The 14,753-nt window shown below is 37.5% G+C and overlaps 1 protein-coding gene across 2 annotated transcripts in view; it reads right to left on the bottom strand.

Moving 5' to 3' along the window:
• Positions 1–14,753, bottom strand: part of LOC129275283 (potassium/sodium hyperpolarization-activated cyclic nucleotide-gated channel 4-like) — a 24,450-nt gene extending 9,697 nt beyond the window's left edge. Inside the window, exons 1-5 of one of the 2 annotated variants that reach the window (XM_054912086.2) lie at positions 14,320–14,753; positions 6,753–6,987; positions 2,196–2,385; positions 1,144–1,295; positions 185–260 (exon numbers count right to left, since the gene is read on the bottom strand). In XM_054912086.2, the coding sequence (XP_054768061.2) occupies positions 185–260; positions 1,144–1,295; positions 2,196–2,385; positions 6,753–6,987; positions 14,320–14,458 (792 nt within the window). In that variant the 5' untranslated portion in view covers positions 14,459–14,753. Of the gene's footprint in view, positions 1–184; positions 261–1,143; positions 1,296–2,195; positions 2,386–6,752; positions 6,988–9,214; positions 9,350–14,319 lie in introns of those variants that run through there. The other variant, XM_064108999.1, reaches the window with a different exon arrangement.

Below are 14,753 nucleotides of genomic sequence, written 5' to 3'. Positions count from 1 at the left end.
TAATATAGTTTATATAGAACCTTGGCTTATTTGGTTATTTTATAATCATTTTTATAATCTAATAGCTGGGCCCTTTTTTCGGTAAACTTAAACACTTTCTTAGTCCTGAGTAAAATCAAGTGACACTATGTTTTGTTGCCCGATGCCATTATTTTCCTTTAATTATTATATTTTTTTTACTAACCTCTTCAAGACGATGGATATATCTCAACAGCCTAGACAATCGCAGCAATCGTAGCAAACTCAGAACTTTGGTCAATCTAAAATTAAAAGAGGTAAATGAATCGAACACATAGATCTTATTAGTTATTTTACAATAAATTCTCAGTTGGGCGTTTAGATGTCTTTTCTTTAATTATAACTTTTGAGGCATGTTGTAGAAGAGTTGCAATCAAAACACAACTCACAAAAAATCAACCCTATCTTCTTCCGTATCAACCAATTAGAAATGCATATTTTTGACTTGCGTACTTGTGTATTATTTTCGTTTAAACGTTGTTTGGGTCTCTCAAAGCAAAGTTTATAATTACAATTTCCTGTTACGATTTATTACTTGATCAACTCATTCGATACGATATTTAAAAATATTCATTCTAACAACTTAATAAGCCTTGTCTATCTTATAGGAATTTTTGCTTTGTTCAGAGTTTGATGGCAGCAGTGGAATACAGAGCCACGATATCGAAATGACACTCTTGTTTCTCTGGTTTCGGGGCTCTCGTCTTATCTCATGCCTCGTTCTGTGTTTTGGTGGCAGCGTTGGGATGTGAGCCCACGACATTACAAAGCGAAATGACTCGGGCTCGGGAGAATGTTTCATCAATATGTGTCTGACAAGTTGTCATATTGAAAGCTTTTCTTGATTTTGATTGGCTGAGAAGCATTGTTACTATGGTAAACTGTCAGATAAATATGAATTGTCAGTACCATTGCGGTAACACTTCATGGAATACTGTATTTTGATTGACTGCTAAAGGGGTACTCCGGGCTGAAAATTAATATATGAAAAGAGTAAAATTCACTGAGCAAAACGCAGAAAATTTCATCAAAACCTGACGGATAAAAACGTAGTTGACGTATAACAAAGAAACCACGGTTTTGTTCTAATACCGAATTATGGTGTATCATCTTTGAACTTCATACCTTAGAATTCTTAAAGCAAGGGCAGTATGGGACCTAAAGTCTACATTCTTCAGGAATAGATAGATATAGTCAAACGGGAATGATGATATCAGATCGAGAAGAAACCAACCACGAAGATAGCGGATAATGATCTTTTTTCGGTCTAAGATCACCTGGAGAAGGAGAAGAAGAATAAGAAGAGGAAAGAAGAGGGAATCAGATTGGAGGAAAGGGAGACAATAACGAGACAGTAATTGTTAACATAAAACATAAATTCTGTCAAGTGTCAACATCGCCGGGACAACCATCACCACCGCAACCATGATCAGATCACCAACGCAGCTAACAACCTTATCACAATCAACATCATCATCATCACTATCATCATCATCACCATCATCATCATCCTCATCATCATCATCATCATCATCATCATCATCACTATCATTGTAATTGGTTCATCGCCATTCTCATCATCATACCCACAATTGCCACCATCAATACTCTACAATGATCATCATCAACATAATTGTCATTGAATAATAACTTTCCACCATAATCACCACTGCAACAATCATCATTGCCCCCGCTACTGTGATCAACTCATCATCAGTTTTGATCGTCATCATTATCATCACCATCATTATCGTCATCATCGCCATCATCATCATTATTGTCATCATCATAACCTTCACCACCACCACCACCATCATCATCATCACTATCATTGTAATTGGTTCATCGCCATTCTCATCATCATACCCACAATTGCCACCATCAATACTCTACAATGATCATCATCAACATAATTGTCATTGAATAATCACTTTTCATCATAATCACCACTACAACAATCATCATTGCCCCTGCTACTGTGATCGACTCATCATCATCAGTTCTGATCGTCATCATTATCATCACCATCATTATCGTCATCATCACCATCATCATTGTCATCATCATAACCTTCACCACCACTACCACCACCACCACCACCATCATCATCATCACCATCACCATCACCACACTTTCAACATTCTCATCATCTGATGATAAATCGTTGTCTTCCATACCGTATCCTCTGCGTTCTCCACGACCCCGGTGAAGAAGTTGAGCGTGATGTCGACCATAAACAGAGTGTCGGAGATGCAGTTAATGGTGACCCAGTACATGGTGATGTCGTCGCTGAAGAAAGCGACGTTGACGGGGAGGAGGACCAGCGTCACGAGTAGGAGAAAGACCATGAATAGATCCCAATACCATCTGAGGACACAAAGAAGGTTTATATAGTGAACAAAAAGCTGACATGGTTGCAAAGGCAATGGGTCCCAGAAATGAAAACATATCTTTTTCAATTTTCGAGAATGAGGGGGAACAATGTCTAATGAATACATTTTTATGAAATTCCCGGCTTAGTGCAAAGGAGGCAACGCAATAATTTAATTTTAACAAATATGATACGAGTTCTTCAGTATACCATGCATAGATAAACAGCAATATTTGATAAGATTTGATTTTTTTCTTTATTTAAAATTGTTAAGCAATTACAACTCGTCATCATCATCAGTCCGGACTTTTCGCATTTACTACGAAGACACTCTCTATAACGCACCAATTCCTTGGAAAATGCAAGTCAATCACAATGGAGATGATGATGATGATGAAAAGCATTTTGTATAGCGCCATTTAATTCTGTTTAAAATAACATTCAAAGTCGCCGGCTCCCCAATATATGTCATACATTATTCATAAAGTTGCTGGAAAAGGTGGGTCTTTAGTTCAGATTTTAAGGTCTCAATGTTGTTACAGTCACAAAGTTGGATTGGTAAAGAATTCCAAAACCGAGGAGCAAGTGAGCAACGGACGAAAAGGCCCTATCCCCGTAATACCTCGGTCACATTTGCTCTACGGCGGCCGTACGGCGAGTCGAAAACAGCCGTTTTATTCATTATTATTCATACTACTATGTAGGTATGGTAGAAAATGTTAAAACGGCTGTTTTCGACTCGCCGTACGGCCGCCGTAGAGCAAATGTGACCGAGGTATAAGTTTTCAGACGGTTAATGGGCACTTGAAGAATTCGACATAAAGAGCAAGTAGAATACAAGCAGAGTAGTCCGGTATGAGTATGACTGTTTCCCCCACTGGCAGTTATTTGCGTCAAATTCTGACCCCTTTGTCTTACTACACAGTCTGCATCCGTCTAACAAGTATTGCTATCGCATGATTTAGACGGACACAAATCCACTTTTGAACATATTTTGAATGCCCAAAAATAAAAATGGCAAGAGAAGTATATATCTAGTAGATACAGCTGGCTGAGTAACGAATAAAAATTCAAATTATCGTAACCAGGTCATTATAGATTCGATCAACACTTCGAAAAGAGTTATGTAGCAGAAAAGATGTGTTAAGAGGACCGCTTTCATTTATTGATAAAAAAACACTCTGCAGTTTTACTATTTGGTACCAAAATGTTCCCCAGATCCACTAGCGTACCTACGGGGGGGGGGGGCAGGGGGGGCACTCTGCCCCCCCTGACGAGTCACAACCCATGCAAAAACGTATCTTTGCCCCCCTGACGGGCTTGAAAAACCTTTTTTGCCCCCCCCCTGACGAGCTTGAAGACCCTTTTTTTTTTTTTTTTTTTTTTAAATGGCAAAAATGGCTAGACTGTGACAGTCTGTGACGGAAATCACCAAATTGTAAAGACTATTCCAGCCCGGGGGGGGGGGGGGGGCACTTCCATTGACGAGTGGATACCATGTGCAACCATGGGGTCTCGAAAAGCACCCTAAACAAGTATTTTCCATATTCTGAAAATGCACCCCTTAACAAGTATTGGCGTGTGAAACCCTACCCTTAACAAGTATTGGAAACAAAACGATACCCTTAGCAGGTATTCCCTTAATTGACCCCTAAACAAGTACAGTGATATTTTAGCTATGTCACGGACGTCGGTCGTCGGTTTTACCTTTACCTACATCATTGGGTTTAGTACGGCCCCACCTCCCACACCTCCCGCAAATCGGACTCTAAACATGTCGTGTTGACGGGGCAAAAAGTACATACTTTAAAACATTTTAATCTTTTTTTATACCCTTGCAAATTTGACCCTAAACACGTAGCTTTCCTAGCGAAATAGATACCCTTTTTTTCATTATTTTAGTGTTTTTGACATCCTTATTACTTTACGTACGTAACGTGCCCTATCTTGAAAAAGACATCCTTTTTACGTTTTTTTTTTGGTCGCGCATGGTGTCCACTCGTCAATGTAAGTGGCCCCCTCCCCGGGATTCCAGCGTTTGAGTCAAAAGTCTGAGGGTCCCGCTGAGGGTCCCGCTGAGGGTGCATAGGGGCGAGGGGAGTTTCAGTTTCTGTTCCGGCTTCATATTGGCGCACGATTTCAGTTTCTGCTTCTGGCGCCCTCTCTGTAACATATACTTATGTGATAAATGTATTACCATGAATACGAATTATGTAATGTGAGGGTATGAGCCAGGGGCGTCGATCCATTTTTCAGATTGGGGGGGGGGGGGCAAATCATGAATCAACGTTCCAAGGCGCTCGATCACACAAAACAAACAAACTCACCCACACACACAAACACACATAGGCCTATATATATATATATATATATATATATGACTCATGAGAAAGATACACATATCTCACCAATAAATTAATGCGAGCGCGAAGCGCGAGCTGCATTTTTTTTAGTATACTGACCTGATACAGGAAAGAGGTACTGTTTGTAGTAACTCATATGAGGAGGATACATATTTCACTACACAGATAATGGGCCGTATGCATAAAGACAAGCAATTGCTTATAAGCAAATGCTTTAAGCAAAAGCAAGAGCTGGTCAAGCAAAAGGGCAAGTTCAAGCAATTGCTTAAATTCGTATGCACAAGCTTTTGCTTGTGCTGAAACCTTTTGCTTGCACTGCCTAAGCAATTGCTTATGTGTTGGACAAAGGATCGTTACGGTTGTGCGAACATCGCACTGTAGGACAACGACGCTTCGTGCCCGACCTGGTAGCAGTATTTTTTATTACGCAAATAGGGGGAAACAGCGCAGAGCATCAGCGGGGTTTCTGTGTAGATCGATGGACAAAAATTGCCGTAAAAAGTCTAAAATAACAGGAATTTGATTAGATATGAAATCAAAACATAACCTCTGGAATATGGAGCTTGAAACGGTATGAAAATTTAATCCTTAAACGAGAATGCCATGAGTAAGCAAGAGCTCAAGCTAGTCCGGAGGTGCTTGAAAAAACGCAAGCAATTGCTTATCAAGACAAGTAAAAGGTTTGTTTTATGCATACGGTTTTAAGCAATTGCTTGTTTGGTAAGCATTTGCTTACGAGTAGTAAGCAATTGTTTGTGCTTGTAAGCAAAAGCTTTTGCTTATAAGCAATTGCTTGTTTGTGTGCATACCGATTCAAGCAAAAGGCTAGCACAAGCAATTGCTTGTTTTTATGCATACGGCCCATTGCGAGTGCCGAGAGCGAGCTGAAATTTCTTTATATTCTGACCTGAAAGCTTGATATTCTAAGCATTTTTGGTACCAATGAGTAATATGGGTATCTAAAAGAACAATAGATGCGAGCGCGAAGCGCGAGCTGAAAATTTAGATATTTCGATCTGAAAAAATTGACAGTTTAATGGACGTTTTTAATAAAGAACAAGATATATATACAACAAAAGATTATTGCAAATCGAAGCGGGAGATCTTTTGAGGCTTAGAACTGAAAACGGGACATTCTATTTACCTATTTAAACATTAAAAGTATGGGTTTTTGCTACAGAAATGATGCGAGCGCGAAGTGCGAGTTGAAAATTTTTATATTCCAACCTGAAAAGCGGACATTTTGAGCACGATTTTAAATAAAGAACGAATTGTGTATCTCAACAATATGTTTGCCCCCCCCTAATATTTTCATTGCGCCCCTTTCTCAGTCATCTTCCGAAGCTATACGCCATCGTTGAAATGTTAGGTGATACGCTTCGTTACATTCGTATGTTGTGCGGCATGCCTGGCATTCGGCCGTGTATACAAAACGAGGGCTCGATTCAATCGTCAAATAGACAGCCAGCCATCAGGCTTGGTCAAAGGTATATAAAGAAAAAGGGCAGCTAAACATTTTCGATCAAGATCAAACCAAAGAAAAATAGAATTCCATGTAGGCTTACAGTTACGCCTGAACTATTTTATTCGTATGCATGAATCATTGATAGGGCCTGATTAGTGGATGGGAAGAGAGAAAGAGAGAGAGGGGGAGAGTTAGAGAGAGTGTGTGTGAGAGATGGAGAGAGGAAGGGGGCGAGAAGGGGGAGGGGAGGGGCAATGGTGTCGATCCTCAGAAAGTTCTATTCATCTGGGGGATATTACGTAATAATACAATGCGCCATCCCCCTAATGATGAATAGAAAGCGCGAGCGGATCGACACCCATGGGGGGAGGGGTATAGGTTGGAGAAACACTTGACAAAAGATGCCAGTGCTTTATAAAAAAATACAAATTCGGTATAGGCCTTTTGAAAAAAAATAGGCCTAATATCGACCTACAAAAAATCAAATCTTAAATTAAATGATTCTGATTGACAAACAGTTTATATAACTTTTTACCTGAAATTGCTGAAAGGATGAATGACAAAACGTCGTATGTTCTGCTGTCGCTTCTGCTCATCTTTAAGCGCCTTTTCGCTGCGGTAAATCTTCTTTACGAAATCACTCCCTGATGCGAGGAACAAGGACTCCTTGGTGGGCAGCGAATTCCGGCGACCTGCCCGTGCTGAGTTCTTGAGGTCGATGACCAGGCTGTCTTCACGACTAACTTGACTGTTTGCCATCACTGAAGGAACTGTAAAAGTTAAAAAAGTCGTAAAAGGAAATGAAGCGAATTCTCAGAAATAAAAACAGGAACACAATGAAACACTGTTTCTAAACATGTTTTCCTATCGATAATCTAATAGATAGAAAAGATAATAAATATTAAAGTAATGATTTTTTTTAATTTTGTATCACTTAATTTCAATATTCATAAAGGATCAGATGACATATAAAATAAAACAATTACATAGTTATTTACAAACATAATTAGCAGAGGAAATAAAAGTATTCCAGGTCCTGGTGGGTGTTTCATAAAGCTGTTCGTAAGTTAAGAGCGACTTTAAGAACGACTGGTGATCCTTTCTTGTGGTAAATGATATATTCATTGGCGATAGTTGAGCGCGTGAGAAAGGATCACCAGTCGTTCTTAAAGTCGCTCTTAACTTACGAACAGCTTTATGAAACGGTCCCCTCGTGTATTACTGCCAAGGCAGGACATACAGTATAGAACATATACAAGATAGAAAAGAGAACAGAATAATATATTATCATAGTAAAGATCTTGGTTGCGATTAATCTCGTAATAAATTCTTATATTCTATAGTCAAAATCAATGAATCATGTAAACAGGTAAACATAATGCACAAGCGAATTACTCTTATTAATACACAATAGTTATTATTCTAATTGGTATTATACATGGTCTTTACCATCGTCGTCATTAATATTGTTTATTTGTATAACTGCTATTATTGCTATTTTACTATATTATTATTATTGTTATTACTGTTAATATTGTCATTTGTTTATTTGTCATTATTATCATTATAACTATTATGAATATCATCATCATCATTGTCACAAGTAATATTACAATTGATAAAAATACTATAATTCTATCATTGTCATCAACTTTCAACGTGATACTGATTATTTATTTCTTAACGTAAACAATATGACCACTATTGTTGTAGAGAAGTCAATATTTCATCATAATCCAAATTTTTATTAATTTAATTGCCGTTATATGAAAACAGATATTAATGCCTTTGTTGCAATCCTGCATGGGCATGAGACACTTCTCATTTTATCAAAATTTGTTAAAATCCTACCAGGACGGTTCATCCTTTGCACTATATTGTGCAAAGGATGATACAAGGGCCATTTTACTGAGCTTGTCCCGAAACCAACACAGTTTTGTATTACGCTCATGCAGGTAGCCTCACAGTTTTTTTTCAATCTTTGGATGTTGTCCGATGAAATAAATCCACGTGAACCGATTTCTATTGCCAAAAACTCTACATCCTAACCGTTACTCCGGATGTCAGTGACAAGGGACGAATATTCATCCAATTTATATTGGTGTGCTTTATATATTCCAAGTTCAAATTATTATGATAGATGGAGATGATGACGATGTTGTTGTTGATGATGATGATGATTATTAACATGATGATTATTATCATGGTAAAGATAATGCGATATTTAGGAAGATTATGATGATGAGAGTTTTCGAATTTACTACGTAGACACTCTCTACAATAGCAGGTCATCCGAAGATTTGCACCGGACAAACAATTGCAAATATGTCGTTGTCCAGAGTCAAAAGATTCCGATGCTGACCGGTCCACCAACTTTCGACAAAAGCCTCTCAGCTCTCCATTGTGATTTGACTGGCATTTTCAAAGGAATTGGTGCGTTGTAGAGAGTGTCTCCTAGTAAATGCGAAAAGATGATGCATGATGATTATGGTAATGTGAATATGTGATGATGATATTATGATGATAAAAATGATGGTAATACGATGATAATGGTGGTGGTGGTGATGATGATAATGATGATGATGATGATGATGATGATGATGATGATGATGATGATGATGATGATGATGATGATGATGATGATAATCATCGTAATGGATGATGATGATGAAAATTATACCAAAAAATATCACCAGGATGCCTAAATTTCAACAAAATTATTTGCCCACAGCACACGGAAGGGATATTGCGAGTTATCCATATATAGAAGCATTTTGATTCCATCCTGAGATCAGAAGTGCTCGCGATTATCAGCTGACATGTGACCCTAATCAAATCAGTGCACAGACCATACTACATGTTACCTATATAGATTTTAGTAACAAGGTAACTAGTGATAGAATGCTACCAGTGCAGTTGATATTAAAAGCAAAAATTCAAATCAAGACAAAAATTTGGTGTTGAAATCTTGGACGTCAATTCATTCTAATAACTTACCACATCATGAGCCTACTGATATTTTCCAACAACATTTAAAAAATGAGAATCGTATTATTTCTCGAAAAATATGCACCAATCGCCATTTCTTTCTTGAAAACGTGATGTACTATACAAAGTCTGAATCAACTTAACAAATAGATCAGTTCGTAGTTACTTCATGAACAATTTTGGTCAAAATGACCTTTCATTTCTTTTATTATGATAGGCAGATTTCAAAGCGAGATATTACGTAAGCATGCCTTACATAGCAGGATTAAGGAATTGAATAGACTAGAATGGCATACCAATGAACACTTTAAGGTATTTGTTGCATTCCTACTTTGAATGCATAATAATGTTGCACAATGTACTTTGCAAACTGTGAAATACCAGTCGTTCGTGGACGCATTGTTGTTTTTGTGGATGTAAATGAAAAACACAATTCAAAAGAATCTGTGAATAATCAAGACATCAAAGTTGGTGCTTATCTCATTAGATTTTAAACCACCATGCCAGTTGAGTACCAATGACCTTCCTCTGATCATGTGCAGAGTGGAACTACGAACTGGCTTATTCAAGATCCGCGAGCTATCATGAAGCGCTGTAGCTTACTGAGGCCATAATAATAATGGGCTTCAAAATAGAACAAAAGTACTTCGATTTGTTAAGCAACGAGCAAGGTGCGTTACTATGTCAGTGTATAAGGTATCCTTGGTTAGAAATGCTTTAAGCCCGGGCTTTAAGCCCCAGTTTAAAATCACCATGAAAACAGCACCATACATGGTCTATTATTCTCGGGATCGACTCGCTGATATAGCAACGTACAGTACATGGTTTATTGCATCACCCATTGAAAATACTTTTATTTTTATTTTTTTTTTGGATTTAAAGCTATTATAGCCGCAAAAAATTACAGTGCTCTGAAGCCTGAGTCCCCACTACTGATTAACACAATCCAGCTTCTGCTCATACCAATCACTAGCGTACCTAAGGGGGGGGGGGGCAGATTGCCCCCCCCCTGACGAGTCACAACTCATGCAGGGGACGTATCCCTGCCCCCCTGACGAGTCACAACTGATACAGGGGACGTGCCCCTCCCTTTTGAGAAGCCAAATTAATAATTTGTAATGTAAAAATGGAATAAAAACAGACGTGTACCCCCTCTTTTGAACCTGAAGACCTTTTTTTTTTGCGTGTCAATATTTTTTCTGGTAAGAAATTCTTTATTTGTGGTTGAAGACCTTTTTTTTTTTTGCTTGTCAGATTTTTTCGCGGACGAAATATCCTCCAAAAAATTAGCCCCCCTTCTGGAAAATCCTAGGTACGCCAGTGATACCAATATTACATCCCGCCACAACATACATGTTGATATATCCAAATACTGGTCTGGTCCTATATTATATCTCTGCATGAAACTGATATAAGTTCGTTCCTTTAAGTACAGGGGAGATCTACAGTGATTAATGATATTCCCCACAGGAGAGCTACGCAGACAAACCGTATCATATACCTTATCGAGACCGAGTAGTATATATGGATGTGTATTGCTATTACTGAATATGGTTCACAAGATAATATTCTTACGCACTTTTTTCGTCAATTAACCATTTTTCTATTCTCATGGATTGGGTGAAAGGGTAATCTACAAATTTTCATTAAGTTGAGGGCATTAAAACGATGATGTTAAACAATTGAAAACTAAATTCTCAAAAGCTGTATCGTTATACATGTAATTATAAAAATTAATCATTTTAATTTTGATTATTCAATTTTTTTTTATAAATACTCACCAAATGTGGAGTTTATCAATTTTTAATGCATGCCAAGTAGTAAAAAATAAGAATGTTATCCAAATACATGTAATTAAAGCACATTTTTGGGGTTCATTACACCTCTGAAATCTAGAATCTACCGTCCTACAACAATTGCAAGGCTATTATTCAAGGCATCATGTCTGGAGCATCTTCAGATCGTTTATTTTACATTAAAAACCGTCTTCATTCCTTTATCAGTATTCATGAGATCCAACCTTCAACCCAAATACTATAGGGCGCCTTCGGAGAATTGAATTCAGTATAAGTTCACTTGTCAAATACTCATTTTAAAGGACCCATACAAGGCCCACTTTCACGAAATGGTCTTTGCAAGGACCCTCTTATATCGCCGATTAATAATGATAAGGTGACTTTTTGTAAATCGTATAACTTTTTGAAATTATTCATTCATGCAACCAATAATTGTCAATACTTGTATTTATACTCTACTTAATGCCATGATTAAGAGCTTTACTCTCGTATAACGTCTTATTTTTATGTCAAAGTTTCAGACTGGTGTTTGAATCATGTAATGTCTGGCGGATAACCATCAAGACAACCGGAAAGTGCATTAATCTCAGGTGATTATCTTGCCATCTTTTGGATAAAATCCTTCCTTCGATTCATATTGTATAACCGTTTCAGCCATTGACACAAACCTTTGTTTTTTTATTTTATTTTATTTTTTTACTTCTTCCGGTTGTATAAATAATGTTACCAAACGGATTAAAGTGTATGTCGGTATCAATGTTGGAAACAATCAATTATTTCAACGTCCCGTGGTAGTCGAAATTGTGTTAACTAGTTTTTGTTTACGTTGAGCTGGACACTTTTGTCCCAAGGAATTTGACTGTTTTACGCGAGGCGCTTAAATACACTCCCTTGAAAAATAAAGTTTCCAGTGCCATCGCTGTATTGAAGATTTGAAGGAGGAAGAGGATAAAACAGGTACATGAAAGAGGATTTACGATGTAATAAGAGAGAGGGAGGGGGGAGAGAGGGGATAGATGGGGGGGGGGGTTGGGGAAGGAAACAGGGGTACAGGTGAAAGGATGAAAAATTAAGAGGTGTGACCAAGGAGCGGATTCCAAAAAGGAAGGAGAATAATGATGGGCCCAACCCGGGGTAAACCTGCCCAACTCGGCTTGCAGAGGACATTGCTACACAGTATAAAGTGGTCTGCTGTTATGAACATTACGTAGACATGTTTGACTAGCAAAGGTGCTTAATCTAACAAATGTGTTTGCTTTTTCTCTTCATACCCTCTACCAATGTTATCTTATTTCAGTTGTAAGGGTATTAATGATACTGCGAGATTGACTTTAGCATGGGAGGGAGGGAGGGGGGTGGGGCTATTCCCTCATCAAACCGCACTATTATAATAAAGTGCATGGATTACAGTTTATGAAAAGCTGTACCTAGCTTATATAATAATGAGGAGGCGAATTAGATAGATTTACAGTGTCTAATCATCACAGAAGTCTACATTGGAGTCCCGAATCCATCTTTACCAGATATGAACTTAGGCCTGTTCGTTCATACATGATCTGATAATGTAGCAGATATTTACCAGGCAGGCGCGGTGATTTCTCGGGATTTTGCATCTCGGCCAGAGGACAAGACAAACATTCCCCTGAAAATTAGAAAAGGCTAATGTGTTCCCCTGGATCACTGCGTTTGCTATAATGAGTTCATATCTTATGAAGATGCGCATGTTTAAAATTAACGTGGTGCTAGTTTGGGTTCATCATTACCAATGTTTAAAATTTCCTTCAAAATCATCATCATCACCATTTCCATCTTCTCTTTTTTCCATTTTCTTCTTCATTATCATCATTATGATCGTCATAAACAATCTTACCGCCTCCATTACTTTTTTGTAATCAAAGCATCTGTGACGTTTATATTCTGTGATTCATACTTTGTACCTTCTTACTCTTTTGTAAATCTGTATTTTTCTTTTTTTCTTTTGTAGTTTTATTTATGAACCAATGTATAGATATATTTTAAACCCATTTACATGTAGGCAAATGGCTACAGTATTGCAGTTTTTGAAATAAGTAAACGATGAATAAATCATCATGTAACCACTATTATCAATATCCTCCGTTATTTTTAACACCATTATCCTTCTCTTCCCCCGTTTCATCATCATCATCATATTATAGGACTAATTATACACCGACATTTTTCTTATTATTCCTGTTGACTTTGAAATCTTAAACTAATCGTGTGTATGTCGCCATTCAATTTCAATTTTTCAGTGTCTGATCTTCATGTGGGTCTATCCTTGTCATCATCACCACAAAATTTATCATAATCAGGATGATTATTATGCTCCCAATCATCATCATCATCATCACCATCATCGTCATCATCAACATCATCATCATCATCAACATCATCATCACCAACATCATCACCATCATCGTCATCATCATCAACATCATCATCATCATCATCATCATCAATTTATTGATTGATTGATTGATTTTATTTGGCAAGTCACCACAACATAATCTATATACAGTAGCAGTTAATACAACAGGCTTGCACAGGATCGATGACTCACGAAAGCTCGAAAGTTAAAGTATCCAGTGAGGTCCTCGATCGACATGTATATCATAAAAAGTAAAATCATGTTTACACAATGAAAAAAAAAATCAGAATTTACTATTAGCAATAAATAAGAAATAGCATGAATAGAGATGATATATACACGAAGAATATAAAGAAAAAGAAAAGAGGAAAAAATGTAGGAGAGTGAGAAAAAGAAGAAGAAAAAGAAATGGAAAAAGAAGAGGAAAAAGATGAAGAAGAAGAAGAAGGAGGAGGAGCAGAAGGAGGAGGAGAAGAAGAAGAACAACAATAACAAGGAGGGGAAACAGAAGAAGGGGGGGGGGTGAGAAGTACGAGTAGAAGTAGAAGAGGAAGATGATGATAATCATGATAATCATCATCACCATCACCATTATCACCACCATGACCACCATGTAGCCTTGGCATCACCACAAACACCGTCATCATCACAAACATCATCATCTTTATCAGCACTATATCATCTTTAATCATCCTCAGGTGCACAAAAACGCATAAAATGATTTCTCAATCTCTTCGTATTTCCTACTGCAAAAGAAATAATTGTTAAAGTCGATAACTTCAGCCCACCTCCCAAAAGACCATTAATGCAAAGATCTACAATATCGTTAAAATAAAAATATTACCATGTATGCCTATACAATCCCAAATAATCATAGTTCAATAATATAATAATATAATTTTTTTAATAATATAATAATATGTACTTACGACTTGCTCGTCTGCCCTTCGCAAGTGATAATTTCCTGTCGTCATAATGCTTCCGAAGCGCTGATATTTTCGACGATGGGTCTGGCTTCTTTACTTTAACAAACTCACCGTGAGTATCCGGCGTCACTTTATTGGCCATCACCGATTATCTTTTGTTCCCTTTCCCCGCACGCTTTTATTAAATCTTGCTGATAAATTTTCTCTTCCAAATTAGGAGTCTTGTTCTCCCTTAAGTGGGATTTGATGAAAAGTTTTGCGTTACATCTTACATGACTCAATCCTTGAGTCTATATTACCTGTCCTACTTTAAATTGTTTTGTTGTGAAAGCTTTAACGCATCCCCTCAAATGGGGTTCAGGCAATTCTGTTTGCTTTATTCTATTCCTCCCTTTTTCAGAATGTTGATGCTTCCTCGCCTTGGACTTGTATGCTAT

The sequence above is a fragment of the Lytechinus pictus genome, chromosome 13 (assembly GCF_037042905.1).
Source record: "Lytechinus pictus isolate F3 Inbred chromosome 13, Lp3.0, whole genome shotgun sequence".
Taxonomy (NCBI): domain Eukaryota; kingdom Metazoa; phylum Echinodermata; class Echinoidea; order Temnopleuroida; family Toxopneustidae; genus Lytechinus; species Lytechinus pictus.
The sequence above is the reverse complement of the archived record's forward strand: the minus strand, read 5'-3'. Positions and strand labels throughout refer to the sequence as shown.